Here is a 15,230-nt window from a genome sequence, read left to right as displayed (position 1 = left end):
TTCTCTGAATCAATAAGTATATTTCTATTTAGATCCTAGAGGGCATGGATCATGTTTTATACTTTTTAATATTCCCCAAGGGGTCCTAGGGTCTCACTGGCTCCCTAAGAAGTATTTGAATTGTCAATTTATGGCAATAATTAACTTTCAGTAGTAAGCTCCAAAGAAATGTCTTTATGTAATGATTTTATAGTGGTTTTATAGGAGAATAAAAACTTAGTAAATGGAGCTAAGAGGGAAACCTTAAACATCAAGAGAAACCAGGGAAAGTAGTAGGTGTGGTCTCAATATAGGAAACAACTAAATATTTATAGCTTTTATATCCATTTTCAGTTGTAGTCTAAAGAGCTGTGCTTCAGAATATCCCTTGTTAAGGGTATCACTGCTTGTGGATGCATTATAACAAGTGCTTTGTAAATCCTTTCCAGTCTAATAAGTTGGCTTCATGTGAATGAGGATTATAAAGGCCTCTGACCCTTGGCTTTTGAGGCCATGAGGAGGGCTTACATTACTTAGAATGAAACCTTTTTAGATATGTTGGGTTGCAAAAAGCATTTCCGGTACAGTCAGAATGAAAACTGTGAATTGGGATTATTCATATAGATTACCAAAAGTCTGGGCAGAGCTGATATTAACACCAGCTCATTTTCCTACTAGCTCTTAGTTCCAAAACCTTGAGTGGGTTATTGAAGCTTTAGGACTTTGGAATTTAGTACTGGAATTGTGTATAATTTCCTTCTTGTAGGTAAATGGATACTAGGCTTATTTAAGGTTATTTGGCCTTAAATATTAAAAATATAATGAATATTTTCTAAGTTTCATATAGTAAATGCTGTCTACTGTTAACCAGACCATCTCATAAAATGACTGGAGTTCAAAGGTGAAGCTGGATTGTTGCAGGGATTCTGCAAGTGGTGGCAAAGTGAAGGGCGGCTTGATTCCCTAATTGTAAAATTGGTGTCATTTGAGAAACTGGGAATTGGAAATATAAGGGAGTCGTACTTTTCCCGTAACTTTTTTTTTTTTTTTTTTTTTCCCGTAACTTTTTTTTTTAATTTTTATTTATTTAATTTATTTATTTTTGGCTGCATTGGGTCTTTGTTGCTGTGCGCGGGCTTTCTCTAGTTGCGGTGAGCGGGGGCTACTCTGCGTTTCGGTGCAGCGGGCTTCTCCTTGCAGTGGCTTCTATTGTTGCAGAGCACGGGCTCTAGGCACGTGGGCTTCAGTAGTTGTGGCTTGCGGGCTCTAGAGCGCAGGCTCACTAGTTGTGGCGCACAGGCTTAGTTGCTCCGCGGCATGTGGGATCTTCCCGGACCAGGGCTCGAACCTGTGTCTCCTGCATTGGCAGGTGGATTCTTAACCACTGCGCCACCAGGGAAGCCCCTTTTCCCGTAACTTTTAATTGCTAATCATACGGGTATAAATTCAGAAAGCAAAAGATTATAAACAGCAAAGAATAATTCTCATGATTCTTTATTCTACTTGAGAGATTCCAGTGTTAGACTAATGAAATACCAGGGACTTTTTTTTTAAGTAAGTTAATGCCACATAATGTGTGCTTCTCAGAATGTGAAGATGAACTTCCAAATATGATGTAGTAGTCAGAAGAGTCAGTTGGTTTTTTAAGCTAGTAAGAACACAAAACTTCCCAACTCATATATTGAACATTAATTCCTCAAAAATGTTAGGTCAAAATTGTGTTGGCTGACTTAGTAGCTTTGTTGTTTTGCCAAAGGGAATGTTTACTTTTGTCACGTAACTTCACTTTGCTCCTTCAGAAAACTGGCTTTTTGGAGAGATAATTCTTTTTACCTTTAGAGGAAAGAAAGTTGTGAATTTCTCAATGTTACTTTAGTTGCTGTTGATCATTCGACAGCCCAGAAGGAAAGATGCAACCTGACTTTTGCAGCAAGATCAGAACAAGCTGGAAGAAAAAAATACAAATTTTATAGTAGAAACTTGTAGTTGAATGAACATATAGCTCAAAATGAAGTTAACTGCTGAAAGTTGGCATATGGAGGACCAAAACCTCTTGTAATAAAAAGAACCATCTCTGAAAACAGTGTTGGTGTTTGTTTAATTTTTCCAGCCTATTCAAGTGGATCTAGTCATTTTGTGGTACTTTCCTGTTAAACGGAGAAGAATAAACCCTGTCATTGTGCTGATTAATTTAATTTCTACAGTATATCAGTTAAGTGGGCTTATTTCTTGTGCTTCAGCAAGTAGATAAACCAGTTCAGACTTGGAACCTAGGAGTTTGGAAGTCCTGATTTTTGTTTTTGTTTTTGTTTGTTTGTTTGTTTTTTAAGGTCCTGTGAAGTAATTTGGGGCATTGCCAAGAATCTGTATAGCTTACTATCTGATGTAGTGCATTCATTTTGCCTTTTTTTTTTCTTTTTTTTTTTTAAGACAATGAGCTTCTTTTTGTCTACCTCTTTTTCCGGAGCAGGATGGGTGGAGTTCACCTGTCTCATTTGTTTAGCTGTTTTGAGCATCTTTGCATCTTGCTCTTGTTGATAATGGAGTGAGGATGAGGAGATACTTCTTTCTTTAAATACAAAGTGGGTATCATTTGTATTTATTAGGTGAGAGTTGCTAGGTAGAATTGAATTAAATATTTGAAAATGATTTCATTCTTGTGTGGGTGAAAATTTTACCAACTATTGTTATTGAAGAACATTGTATTACTGTCTTTACAGTCTTTAATCCTAGGTGACTTTTGGGGTTAACATTTCTCAGTATCAGGCAGAGATCATATTTAAAACAGGGTAAATCTCTTCCTATGTGTTATGCATTCAAACAGCCACAGTTCTCTTTGAGGCACCAATAGCCAGAGAGAATCTGGCCTTGGCCCTGTCCCTGCCATTTTGTTGACAGGAGACTATGATGTCAGTTCAGTAACTGTACATTTCTAGACTGCTTGGATTTCAGAAACCATCTTGGCTTAAGAAGTTTGTCTCCTGATATCTGTGTATTTGACTATGCTTGAGTATTTTATTCTTTTCCCTTCTTATAAATTCAACAACATCATTGTTAAATTCACTTTTTGGAAATGATTTACAGGTGTCACTATCTCTTTTTCTTTTACAAATGGTGAAAAACTGCTTGCAAAGAGGCTCATCTTCCCCCCTAAATGGCATTCATAAACATAGCACTCTACAGAGTAAGAAACGGTGACTGGAAATCTAATCTATTTTTCAAAGAACATCTTTTATGTACCAGGCAGATGACCAAGTGTTGGGGCATTAGCATTGAACAAGTCCCTTCCCCCCTTCCCTCATGGAACTTACTGTCTAATTTCTCTTTAGTGAGCTCGGCTTAAAATATAGCATGAATATAAATACTAAAATTATAATACCTTGCAAGATACTTTGGAAGTTGGTAATTTGAAGGCCAAAGCTCTCAAAACTAATATTAACAGAACTGTTCTTGGGAGCAATTCAAGTAGTAGTCTTCATTTACTGATTTACTGATTCTTGAGAGTCAGTTATACCAAGTGTAATATATGAATCAAGATATTTAAAGTACTCCCAGGGTATTTAATAACTTTCCCCTTCCTGTTAAAAGGGAACTTAAGTACTAGCACATCCTTTACTGCCTTCTACAACTGAAGAAGTGCCACTCTCCACTTGTACTCTGGATTCCGTCCCCTCTCATCTACTCAGGGTCATTCCTGCAGTTATTCCCCCCTCTCTCCTGCATCAGCAGTTTCTCTCTCATCAACATATAAAACTCTCTAACTGTCTTAATATAATCCTGGTTTTAAAAAACCCTTGACCCCAGGTCCTCCCCCAGCAACTACCCAATTTTCTGCTCCCTTTCACAACAGAACTCCTTGAAAGTGCAGTATGTAATTGCAGGTGCTACTTTCTCACCTCTCAGCCACTCTTCAACCCCTGCAATTGGGCTTTTATCTCCATGACTCTAGGAAATTGCTCTTATCAAAATCCTCAAGGGCCTCTCTCTTGCCAGATTGAATAGATAATTCTCAGTCCTCCTCCTGTTCAACCTTTGGGCAGCATTTGAACCAGGTGACCACTCCCTTCTTGAAACACTCTTTTCTTGGATTCTGTAACACTACACTCATCTGCTTTTTTCTTAACTCATTGGTTATTAATTTTCAGTATTCTGTATGTATCCTTCCTCTGCTTAACTCCCCTGAATGCTGGAGTCACCTAAGAGTCTGCCCTTGGCCACCTTCTCTATCTGTGCACTTGTCCTCAGTGACCTCATCCAGGCCTCATCTGTATGCTGAGGACTCCTAAATCTTTGTCTCTAAACCTTGACTACTTCTTAGAGTCCCAGGCTTGTATTTCCAGCTGCCTATTTGACATTTCATTTGCATAATAATAAGAATAAGCATGATGAGCATTTATTGAGTGTTTGTTGTGGGCCAGGCAGTATTCTCAGTGCTTCACATGTATTATCTCACCTAATCTTGCCCACCCTCTGAGGTAGCCACTGCTATTCCCAGACAAGGAAACAGGTATGCATTGAAGCACTTGGATATTTAGTAGGTACCTTACACTTCCCATGTCCAGAAAGTCTTGATTTTCTCCTTTCTCCTTGTTTCAGAATGACTCTACCCTTTACCCAATAGCTCAGGCCTAAAATTTGAGAGTTATCCTTGATTTCTTTCTATATTCACATTCCAAATAACCCATCAGCAAATTCTGTCTGTACTACCTCCAAAATACCTTAAATCCAACTTCCTCTCATTAATTCTCCTACCAAAACCCCACACTTACCCATTATAATCTTTTGGCTGGACTATTCCCTTATCTCCTTGCTTGTGTTCTTACCTCAGTGAAGTTTGTTCTTCACACAGCAACTGTGGATTCCATGTGTAAATCAGCCAGATCTTATTATTCCCTCACTTTAAACATGTTGGTATCTCTCCCCCATCTCCCTTCTCCCTTCTCCCCGCTGCTTGGATAAATCCAGATTTCTTACCCTGTCTGGCAAAGCCGTACATGATCTGGCCTCTGGTCAGGTCTGCTTCTTCCAGCACCACCTCTTCTCATCTCACTCATTCTGCACAGCCACACTGGCCTTTTGGTCTATCATACGTGCCATGCTCGTGCTGTCTCTGGGCCTTTGCATTTACTATCTAGCTAGAATACTATGCCACCTAGATCTTTATATGTCTGTCTTTTTCTCATCATTTAGGTCTAAATCCGGGTTCAGCCACTTTTTTCTGCAAAGGGCCAGATGGTCTCTGTCGCTACGACTCCCCCCTGCTGTTGTGGTCCAGGAGCAGCCATAGACAATACAGAAATGATGACACACGGGGCTGTGTGCCATTAAAACTTTATTTATGCACACTGAAATTTGAATTTCATATAACTTTCATGTGCATGAAATATTCTTTGGATTTTTTTAACCATTTAAAAATGTTAAAAACCATTCTTAGTTCATGGAGTGAACAAACCAGGTGGCAGGCCAGATTTGGCCTGTGGCCCACAGTTTGCCAAGGTCAGCAGCCTTTCCTGATCACCCTAGTGAAAACAGCCCTCACAGGTAACCCCCGTCAATCCTTCGCACCCTCGTTGCGTTCTTTATTTGTTACATGGTTATTTTCTCATGGGGCAGGAATTTTGTCAGTTCTTCACTTGCGTAGAGTCTAAAACAGTGCCTGGCAACACTCAGTAAATACTTGCTGGAGTGATCGAACGCCAGTCACATTTGAATTTTGGCTGAACATATAGCTCAAAATGAAGTGGCAATGGGGATAGCAGATAGACTGCTATCTGGTCTCCAATTATTCAGTCTCTTTCCTACTCTAATTTCATATGTGTGTATTTAGAATAAACTTCAAACTTCAAAGTTATGCCTTGTCTACATTTGAGACCCAAAGGTAGCTCCTGCTGTTTATTGGATGAGCTTTGACCATACCATCCTAGAATTAACAAGGTTCTGATACTTTATTTGTCTTTGATCTTGGCCCTGCTGTGGCTACCGCTTTCCAACCAAATCAATTTTTATCAATTTTTGCATCTGATTTCCCACTTCTCCCCATTACCCCCTCCCATTTATTCTTTTTTTTAAAAATAATATTGATTGATTGATTGATTTGGCTGCACCGGGTCTTAGTTGTGGCACTGGGGATCTTTGTTGCAGCATGCGGGATCTATGTGGGGATCTTTAGTTGCGGCATGCGGGATCTAGTTCCCTGGCCAGGGATCAAACCCGGGCCCCCTACACTGGGAGCGTGGAGTCTTAACCGCTGGACCACCAGGGAAGTCCCCTCCCTCCCATTTATTCTTTTTTTTAAAAAAAAAAAAAAAAAATTTATTTATTTATTTTGGCTGCGTTGGGTCTTCGTTGCTGCACGCGGGTTTTCTCTAGTTGCGGCGAGCGGGGCTACTCTTTGTTGCGGTGTGTGGGCTTCTCATTGCAGTGGCTTCTCGTTGCGGAGCATGGGCTCTAGGCGTGCGGGCTTCAGTAGTTGTGGCACAGGGGCTCAGTAGTTGTGGCTCACGGGCTCTAGAGCACAGGCTCAGTAGTTGTGGCGCACGGGCTTAGTTGCTCCGCGGCATGTGGGATCTTCCCAGACCAGGGCTCGAACCTGTGTCCCCTGCACTGGCAGGCGGATTCTTAACCACTGCGCCACCAGGGAAGCCCTCACATTTATTCTTAATCAGCCATTGTCCATGATTTATTTCCTTTAGAGCTACGTTCTAAAAAACTTTCGTAGGTTATGAGCCTCTTTTTTTCTTTGAGAATCTGAAGAAATCTGTGTCTCTCGTCTGGCAGATGCCCATATAAACAGAGTTTTGCCTGTGATTTCAGCAAACTCTCTAAGCTTTCTCCTGCCTATCAACTTGTCTGCAACTAAATGCATGCTTAGCCCCTTTTCTGACAGGAGAGAACTCCCTTCCATTGCACTTTGTCTTCATTCTCTCTCAGTGCCGACCCCTCCTCCCCATCCCTTTTCCATTTACTAGCGATTTGCTGTTGAGAATTTTCAGTCTCTTCCTGGCTGCTATGTTCTCTTTCAGCATCTAAACACATTCAACTCAAAAAGTAATCCTGGACTTCCCTGGAGGTCCAGTGGTTAAGACTCCACGCTGTGGGGAAACTAAGAGCCCACATGCTGTGTGGTGCAGCCAATAAACAAACAAACAAATAAGTAATCCCCCTAGGCAAATCTTTCCCTACACTGTGCCCATTGTCTCCTTTCCCGTGTAATTGAGTTTTTTCAAAAGAGTGGTCTATACTGACGTCCATTTTTGTCACTTTCTAATCACACCTTGACCCACTGCGCTTTGGTTCCTCCTGCCTGTAACACTGCCTTGAAGTTGACCTTGGTAAGGTCATAGGTGACCTCCCAATTTTGATATCCTCTGTACAAAATCCTTTTGTGTCCCTCCCCAACTTGGCCATCCCTTGATGTGTATTCTTCCCTTGACTGTTCTGTACTTAGATACATGATCTGTCTCCTTGGCCATTCCATCTCTGTCTCCCCCCTTAGCGTCCCTTTCCCCTGTACATGAAGTGTGGGTATTCCCTGGGGATCTGCCATGGATCCTCTTTTTCTCTATTCTCTCCCTGGGTGACTGTTTATACATACAGTTTCAGCATTCATAAATTCATTGAATCAGATGCGTTTTCTCCAGATCATTATATCTTACAACTTGGACAGACATTTCAAATTCAAGCGTCTAAACTGATTTCCCTCCTGCTCCTAGAAACCTCTCTTCTTTCTTTTTTCCAAATCTTATAAATATATCACCATAAACCTAATCAACCTAAGCCCAACACCTGCAAGTCTTTACTGATTCTTTCCGTCCCCTGAACCCTTTATATTGAAACCTTGTTCATTTTGCCTCCTAACTGTCTATGGAATCTGCCCTTTTCCTTAATCCCCATTGCCACTGCAGTCATTTTATAGCTGTTCTTACTGCCTCTGGTTTTAAAGGCAGTCTCTACTTCCCCACTGCTGTCATAGTGATCTTTTGAAAATATAAATCTAATCATGCTTCTCTCCTGCCCGAAAGTGTTACTGATGAGCTGTACCCCTCAGGATGAGGCCCACACTTCCTTGAAGATAAACTTCAAACTCAGAAAGGCATTTAAGACCTTTCATGATCTGCCTCTGCCTTTTTTCCTCCTCAATATCTTATGCTCCTTTCCCACATCAGCTAGGGCCTCAGCCCTACTGAACTGTCTGTAATTTCACTCCATGCCATGCTCTTTTGTATCTCTGTGGCTTTGTATGTGTTATTCTCTCTGCCTGAAATATCTCCCTTCAACCCTAATTTACCATCCTTCAGAAGTTAGAGTAAGCTTTCACCCTTTCCGCAGTGGCTTTCCTGACTCTTTCTCCTTGACTGGGTTAGTCACCTTTCTGCTGTGCTTCCATATTTATTTTTCTGGCATGTGTATTCCTTTGGCATAGCAAGAAACACACTGCATTCCATTAGTTTTTGTGTTTTTAAAAAATTAATTAATTTATTTATTTTTGGCTGTGTTGGGTCTTCGTTGCTGTGCCAGGGCTTTCTCTAGTTGCGGCGAGCAGAGGCTACTCTTGGTTGCAGTGTGTGGGCTTCTCATTGCCGGGCTTCTCTTGTTGCGGAGCACGGGTTCTAGGTGCAAGGGCTTCTGTAGTTGTGGCATGTGGGCTCAGTAGTTGTGGCGCACGGGCTTAGTTGCTCCACAGCATGTGGGATCTTCCCGGACCAGGGCTCGAATCCATGTCCCCTGCACTGGCAGGCGGATTCTTAACCACTGTGCCACCAGGGAAGACCCCTCCCTATGAATTCTTAAAAGAAGAATCTTATTGTCTAATTCTTTTGAGTCCACCAGTATTTTCTGCTACTGTGCTATTACCACGTAATGTTTTTTAAACAATTAGTGTACTGCATTTCCTTTATTTTCATTTTACAAACATTTATTACTCTAAATTTGTGCCAGATACTAAAATACAACAATGAATAAGTAAACTTTCCCTGTCTTTAAAGAGTGAATGCTCTAGAGAAGGAGACAAACTTGTAAACACATTCTGTATCCATTATGCTAATTAAGTACTGGTGATTATGTGTGTATGTCTTTAAAATGCAACACTAAGACCTTGGTATTTTATTTTTTAAATTTATTTATCTTTTTGGCCACACTGCCCAGCTTGTGGGATCTTAGTTCCCCAACCAGCGACCGAACCCAGGCCCTTAGCAGTGAAAGCGCAGAGTCCTAACCACTGGACCACCAGGGAATTCCCAAGCCCTTGGTATTTTAGAGCTTGTAGCGATAGACACTCAGAGAAATGTGCCAGCAGAAGTGATAGCTAACTGGAATAAATTCCCAAAGGAGAAGTGTTACTCTTCTTTAACTAGAGCTGCTCAGATGCACAATATGCCTCCTTGATGTTTCTTCGTCTTCTTTAGTTCTTAGTAATTTTCTTAGTTCTGTGGCCTCCTCATATGATGGAACCATATATGATGATACCAAAAATTATAAGCCTTCAAAACAAAGAATTTCAAACAATTACGTATCAGGGCGCTTTTGATACTGTCTATGGTTTTTGATGTTATTTTCAGTTGATTCATCAATAAACCTCTGTAGGTGAAGAAATTTGATTTTTTTTTAAACTCTAAAGACTAAACATTTTGGAGACAGAAGAATGCTAAGGTACTTACCACCTAATTCAGTGCTCTGAAGTGCTGAGTCTCTTGCTAGAAAAGAAAGAAGGGTATGAACGGTCATCCTAGGCCTTATTCATCAAAGGCCAGGTGTGGCCAAGCTTGTTTTAATAGAAGAGTTTTCAAAATAGCTTTGGAACCTCCACATTAGATTGGGAGGTGAAGAACTCCAGGTGAATGATTTCTGCTCTGACCAAATTGGCAAGAACTTACGGGAGGAGCTAAAATCTATTTTAGTTGGGGGTAGGAAGGAAAAGGCATTGACGTCTATCAGTTGCAAGTTTATCAGATCGCTGGTATTACTAGGAACTGTGTCGCATCTAATCACTGCAGATGATTTAGGTCTCGATTACTTAAACTCTCTCTGATTTCTAATGCTGGAGTGGTGCCTAATACAATACTGAGGCATGGAGATAGACATTGCCATCCTTTGGAAGAATTTTGAAATTTGTTGAATATTTCTCCATGAACCTAATACTAATACAAGTGGAAGAATGAACTATTCCAAGATTTAAGCCAGTTTTTTATTCCAGAATATGAATTACATAGTAATTTATCCTTCACCGACATTTTAAGGGATTTGGGCTTTCTAAAGGAAGGCTTAGATTGTGCACCTGCCTGTCTGCTTTAGATACTTCTTGGGAGCAGGATCATGTCTTACTACTTACCTTTGCATTGGGAACAGATAGCATATAAATGGTTTTTGAATGAATGGACGAGTAAAAGAAATAGTGTTTTGTTTGCAGAGTTGTCCTAGTAGTACATAATTCCTTGAAATACAGAACTTCATGTATTTTTCTAAAATATCTTCATCGTTACATTTTATCTAAAAACATCATTGTCTGTAATACTTACTTTGGGTTCACTTAGATTCTCTTGTGGAAAACATATTCCTATTGCTTCATCACAAATATAATAGCCACTAAAGGATTAAAATTCTGCCGTTAAAATAAAAATCATCAAATGTTAAGATATTTATGGGTAACGTAGAATTTGCTAGTAAACTTATGTTTGGAAGTTCTCAAATAACCCCTAGAGATAGGGGTAGGGATAATAAAGAAATTCCACACATTTATTATTTTAGAATTAGCTTTCACTTGGGAAACGACATTAGCTTCATTGCATTCCTAATCTCTGGAAGCTAAATATGATCCAACAGTATTTTATGGTGCTCAACTTGGCAAGGATATTTTTCTATCTTTGGAGGTAAGAAGAGGGTAAAATCTTGACGATCTAGTCTCCAAGGACATCATTATCCAGAAGGAATAGATTTGTTGCCTCTTGCCTGTAGTTTGTCTTGGAGTGCTGTGCTCATCAGAGGAAGCCAGAGTGAAAGGAAAAGTATGGGTGGCTGTTTGGGCCCAGTTTCCAGGAATACTTTGTCCTGTGTAGTGTGGGGTCCCCTGTTTCCTCTCTTCACGGCTGTCCAGGCTTATGATGCCATAGTGCCAAACATGGATTTAATTGCAGCTTCTCTTGTTACCTTTTTTGTAGACATTTTGACTTAGTCTTTTGATTTCTAGGCAAGCCTAAATCCCTGGGAAGCTAGCACTGTTACCTTGTTTACTGCATCTTCCAGAAACCCCATGTGTTTAAAGGGGGTGATGGGAGCGACAGGAGAGGCAAAAAGGACTTCATTTGTAGCGCCTTCTTGCAGAATTTTTTTCCCCAGTGCTTTCTCAGCTTGGTTTTCCTTAGATTTTGGGGGACTCTTACGTGGAATTGGAAGTTCAGAGTTAGCTGACCAGAGCTCTTTAACATAACAATGATGGCTTTTGTTTTTGGCTAAACTGTCTGGATTATTTAAACAATGGGTGCTTATTTTTTTAAGCATGCTTCAAGAAGTCAATCTATATTTGAAGTGAAAAGAAAGCTCTTGGGTGGAAGTCAAGTCATTCTTTTCTTATTCCAACTACAAGACCACAAAGAAAGAGTTAATGCTTTCTGTCATTTTGGAAGGTACTTGGAAACTTTAAACATTGGCAGAGTTAGTTAAATTACTGCTTGACAGCTCAGTAGTACTCTTTTGGAGCACACTGAATTAGGGTTGTACAGTTATATATTGTGAAAGTTAGAAATATAGAAAAGTGACTCACTAAGGTTACTGATAATGAACATAGCAGTGTGGATCTCTTATGTTTCCTTTAAAGATTAAACATTTTTCATTACTCCAGCTGTTGGTTACTTTACCTGTTGGCTATTGTATGTATAGTTGCTAGAACTCTCTCATTGCAACACTTGGAGCATAGAACTTACGCATTTAGCAATGTAGTCCCCTGGCAAGTGTTAGGAAATCCTCAGATGTCTTTGTGAAATGCATAGATTAGCAGTTGTTCCATAAGGATGATGCAGGGAAAGAATGAATTAAATCAGAAACTTTAAGGATTTGAAAATGGGTGTCATGTTACTTTAATAGTAGCTGAAAGAATAGGGTATTTTGTACTATAGGTGATTTATTGGATTCCTCTAAATATTTATTCATAGTTTTAGATTGTAGCCATTATGGTAGGAAGTTATTTGTAAATAACTGTATGATCTTGGGCAAGTCATTTGGCCCTTCAGAACTTCAGTTTCTAAAACCACATCAATAATAAGAACTACAATATGGACACCACATTATAGTTTTATGAATGATTTTACATAAATTACGTAACTTACGTAAATTATTTCATTTATTCCTTACAACACTCCAGTAAGTAAAAAAATTGAGACCTCAGACAAGCCCTTCCCTCTCTTCAGTGGTGGCATGTGCCAACAAACGAGAGGATGAAGTGACCCCCTCTACAATTGGGGGGCTTTAACTGTTGGAACTTAGTTTGGGGATTATCAGTATAAATTGGAGGTACAAGAAAATCTGTCTATAATTCCTTATTTTGTTCTTATTTTATGTGGATTTTGTTTCTGGCATCTGAAATTCTTTCTCATCTCTTTGTAGAAAACTTAGTTTCTGAATCAGTGAATTTCTATTAATCAGGTTGTTTAAATAGACCATATTTCTAGACAGTTTGTTCAAAATTGGTTAAATTCTTAGTATTTTTTTAAAAGGCAGGTTAAAAGTTAGAGGTAAAGAGAAGTTTTTGCCTTTTCTAAGTATGACTGAAAATAAGATGCTTCCTTCAGTTATTCTTGGATGCATTCTTGCATTGATGTGGTCAATTCATCATCCCTTTCACAAATGCTGCTGCCCACCATTAAGTCTCTTATCACAGGGCATTTAAAAATGATGCCATAAAATGCATGTTGAGAATCTTTGGATCTCAAATGTATAGAAATCACATCTAAATGTCAATTCCTGAGTTAAGGAACTGACGATAATGGCAATTTCAGTCTCTATTAATATTTAGTAGAAAAGAGATTATGATATTGTAGATTATTCCTTATGTGTCTGTAGACTTAGCTACTTGTTGAAAAGATATATTTGTTTTATTGGGGCTGTATATTTCTGCCATTGTACTGATTTGCTTACTTGAATTAAAGTCATTCTTTAATTGTTTTGGGCTGTATCTATAGTTTGAAATTTAGGACTGTCCCCTATGTACTGTGCACCAAAGATGACTTATCAATGCATTGTTCAATTACTACACAGCTCCTATTTGTCTGTAATGAAGCCATATGGCTGGGTCCATTTATTTCAGTATTAAGTTATTTTATAATAATATCCATATGAATGATGATGAGTAATACATAGAGGCTAAATTTTCCAAATTCATTTGTGTCTCCTCTGGGCATTTCTTTGGGATATGTTCAGATTCATGTTTTTTTTTTTTCCTGATTTTAAAATAATTTTCCTTTGTTATAGGATGAGCAGTTCTTAGGTTTTGGCTCAGATGAAGAAGTCAGAGTACGAAGCCCCACAAGGTCTCCTTCAGGTATGGCCAGTTAAATGCATGGCATCTTTATGTTTTGTTTGTTAAGAGACTGTGACTTCCCCTTGCCTTCTTTGCATGTAAAGGGTGGTCTTAAATACTGGGGTTTTTTGGGGGCATCCTTCCCTTTCCCTCACACTAAGTAGGAAATGGCTTATGAGCTAGCTAGACCTCTTTAAGGGACTTCTCTGTCAGGCCGCTCTTGGTTTATCTTTGATTATGCTTCTCTATGGGAACCACCAGAGGCATGGGGGCTAGATTTCCATGGAATGCTTGCAAAACCTGGTAGGCAGATTGAAGGTTACCTACTGAGAGCAGCATCCTCAGATTTACACATTTTGAATTGTATGGCAGTATATATGACTTTGGAAATAATTTGGCCATTGTTTTTTACAGATGAAATTTGGTCTACTATTGTCAAAGAACTAAAAACAAAATGTTGGCACTGTATGAAACTATTTTATCTGATCTTTGAAAAACTGTGTTAAAATAAAGAAAATAAAAACGACATGGGTATTTCCATTTATTAGCAATATTTGTCATTGTTCTCTTATATCTAGAATGTCTTGAAATTCTAGACTTAACAGCAGTTTCCTGCAAGATGATCCTCAGTGGAAATAACATTTAATGGCTTGCAGAATTCTGTTCTGTATAGGAGAGGGCTATAGATCTTTTGATGAAAAAAACATTCCCCATCTGTGCTGCCATTCTGACTTCTTGTATGGTTGTCTTTGATTTTATGTGCATAGACAGTCTAGTTAAATATGATGTTGTTAGCTGTGCTTTTGGTCCTTGATGTTGACATAGTTTGTGATGTTTGTTAGCATTTGCATTTCATTTGAGTCATCATATATTATATAGTAATCTAACTCAAACACATAAGTTGACAGTTTTTCCTTTCCCAAGTGGTGGTGGTATTGCCATTCTAGTTGAGAGGACTTAGTCAGTAGTATTCCAGTATCTGTGCCATTTAGACAGTAGCAATATTCTCTTTAAGATGTGATGAAATCTTAAAACTTCATATCAGGTGATGTTAGAGATTGTCTGGTCTGACCCTTCATTTATAGATAATAAAATGAGGCCCAGAAAAGACATGATGAGCAGTTACTTCTGACTGATTTGTGAGTTCTTTGAATGTGTTGTGGATTATGGACGTTAGCAGCAGAGCAGGACTCTTCTCTATTCTGCTTTTTCTACCTGTCCACCAAAAGCTTTTTTTAAAAGATGGATAGAAGAGGTTTTCAGAATTAATAAAGGCCTTTGAGTAGCCAGGTTCAAGTCTACCAAGATTATAAGGAATCTTGTGATGTACTTCTGGGTAGGAGTTTATTTTGTTAATTTACAACCCTTTCTTGATGGTTTCCTCTTAAGTTTTTTTCTTGGCTGTCAGTGTACCTTAAATGTTGGTTTTTGTTTGTTTTTTTAAACCATCTGTATACACTTTATTAAGAAATGAAACCGTTTCTCTGCTGTCTTCAGAGTCCATTACTTTTGTTGTAATTAGTATATATTGAGAACAGATTTGTGAATCTTAATCTATTGAGAGAAGTTTCAAGTTAATTGGTGAGGAAAGCATTTATATTTAGAAAGCTCAACAATAAGACCTTTGTTGATTTCTGTTCTGTTAGAAAGCTGGTTCCATAGTCTAAAATGTTCATCATAATGGCATAAATCTCTTCTGGTGCCTCTTAGGGGAGGTTTTAATCTCAGAAGAATGTTGAGTCAT

The 15,230-nt window shown here is 38.9% G+C and overlaps 1 protein-coding gene across 7 annotated transcripts in view; it reads left to right on the top strand.

Moving 5' to 3' along the window:
* KMT2A (lysine methyltransferase 2A) overlaps positions 1–15,230 on the top strand; it is a 74,662-nt gene that overhangs the window by 11,076 nt on the left and 48,356 nt on the right. For all 7 annotated transcript variants that reach the window (XM_061203497.1, XM_061203496.1, XM_061203494.1 and 4 more), the window contains one exon: positions 13,438–13,507. In XM_061203497.1, coding sequence (XP_061059480.1) covers positions 13,438–13,507 — 70 coding nt within the window. The remainder of the gene's footprint in view (positions 1–13,437; positions 13,508–15,230) is intronic.

This window comes from Eubalaena glacialis, chromosome 10 (assembly GCF_028564815.1).
Source record: "Eubalaena glacialis isolate mEubGla1 chromosome 10, mEubGla1.1.hap2.+ XY, whole genome shotgun sequence".
NCBI lineage: Eukaryota > Metazoa > Chordata > Mammalia > Artiodactyla > Balaenidae > Eubalaena > Eubalaena glacialis.
Note: the sequence above shows the minus strand (reverse complement) of the source record. Positions and strands in the feature narration are given on the sequence as shown.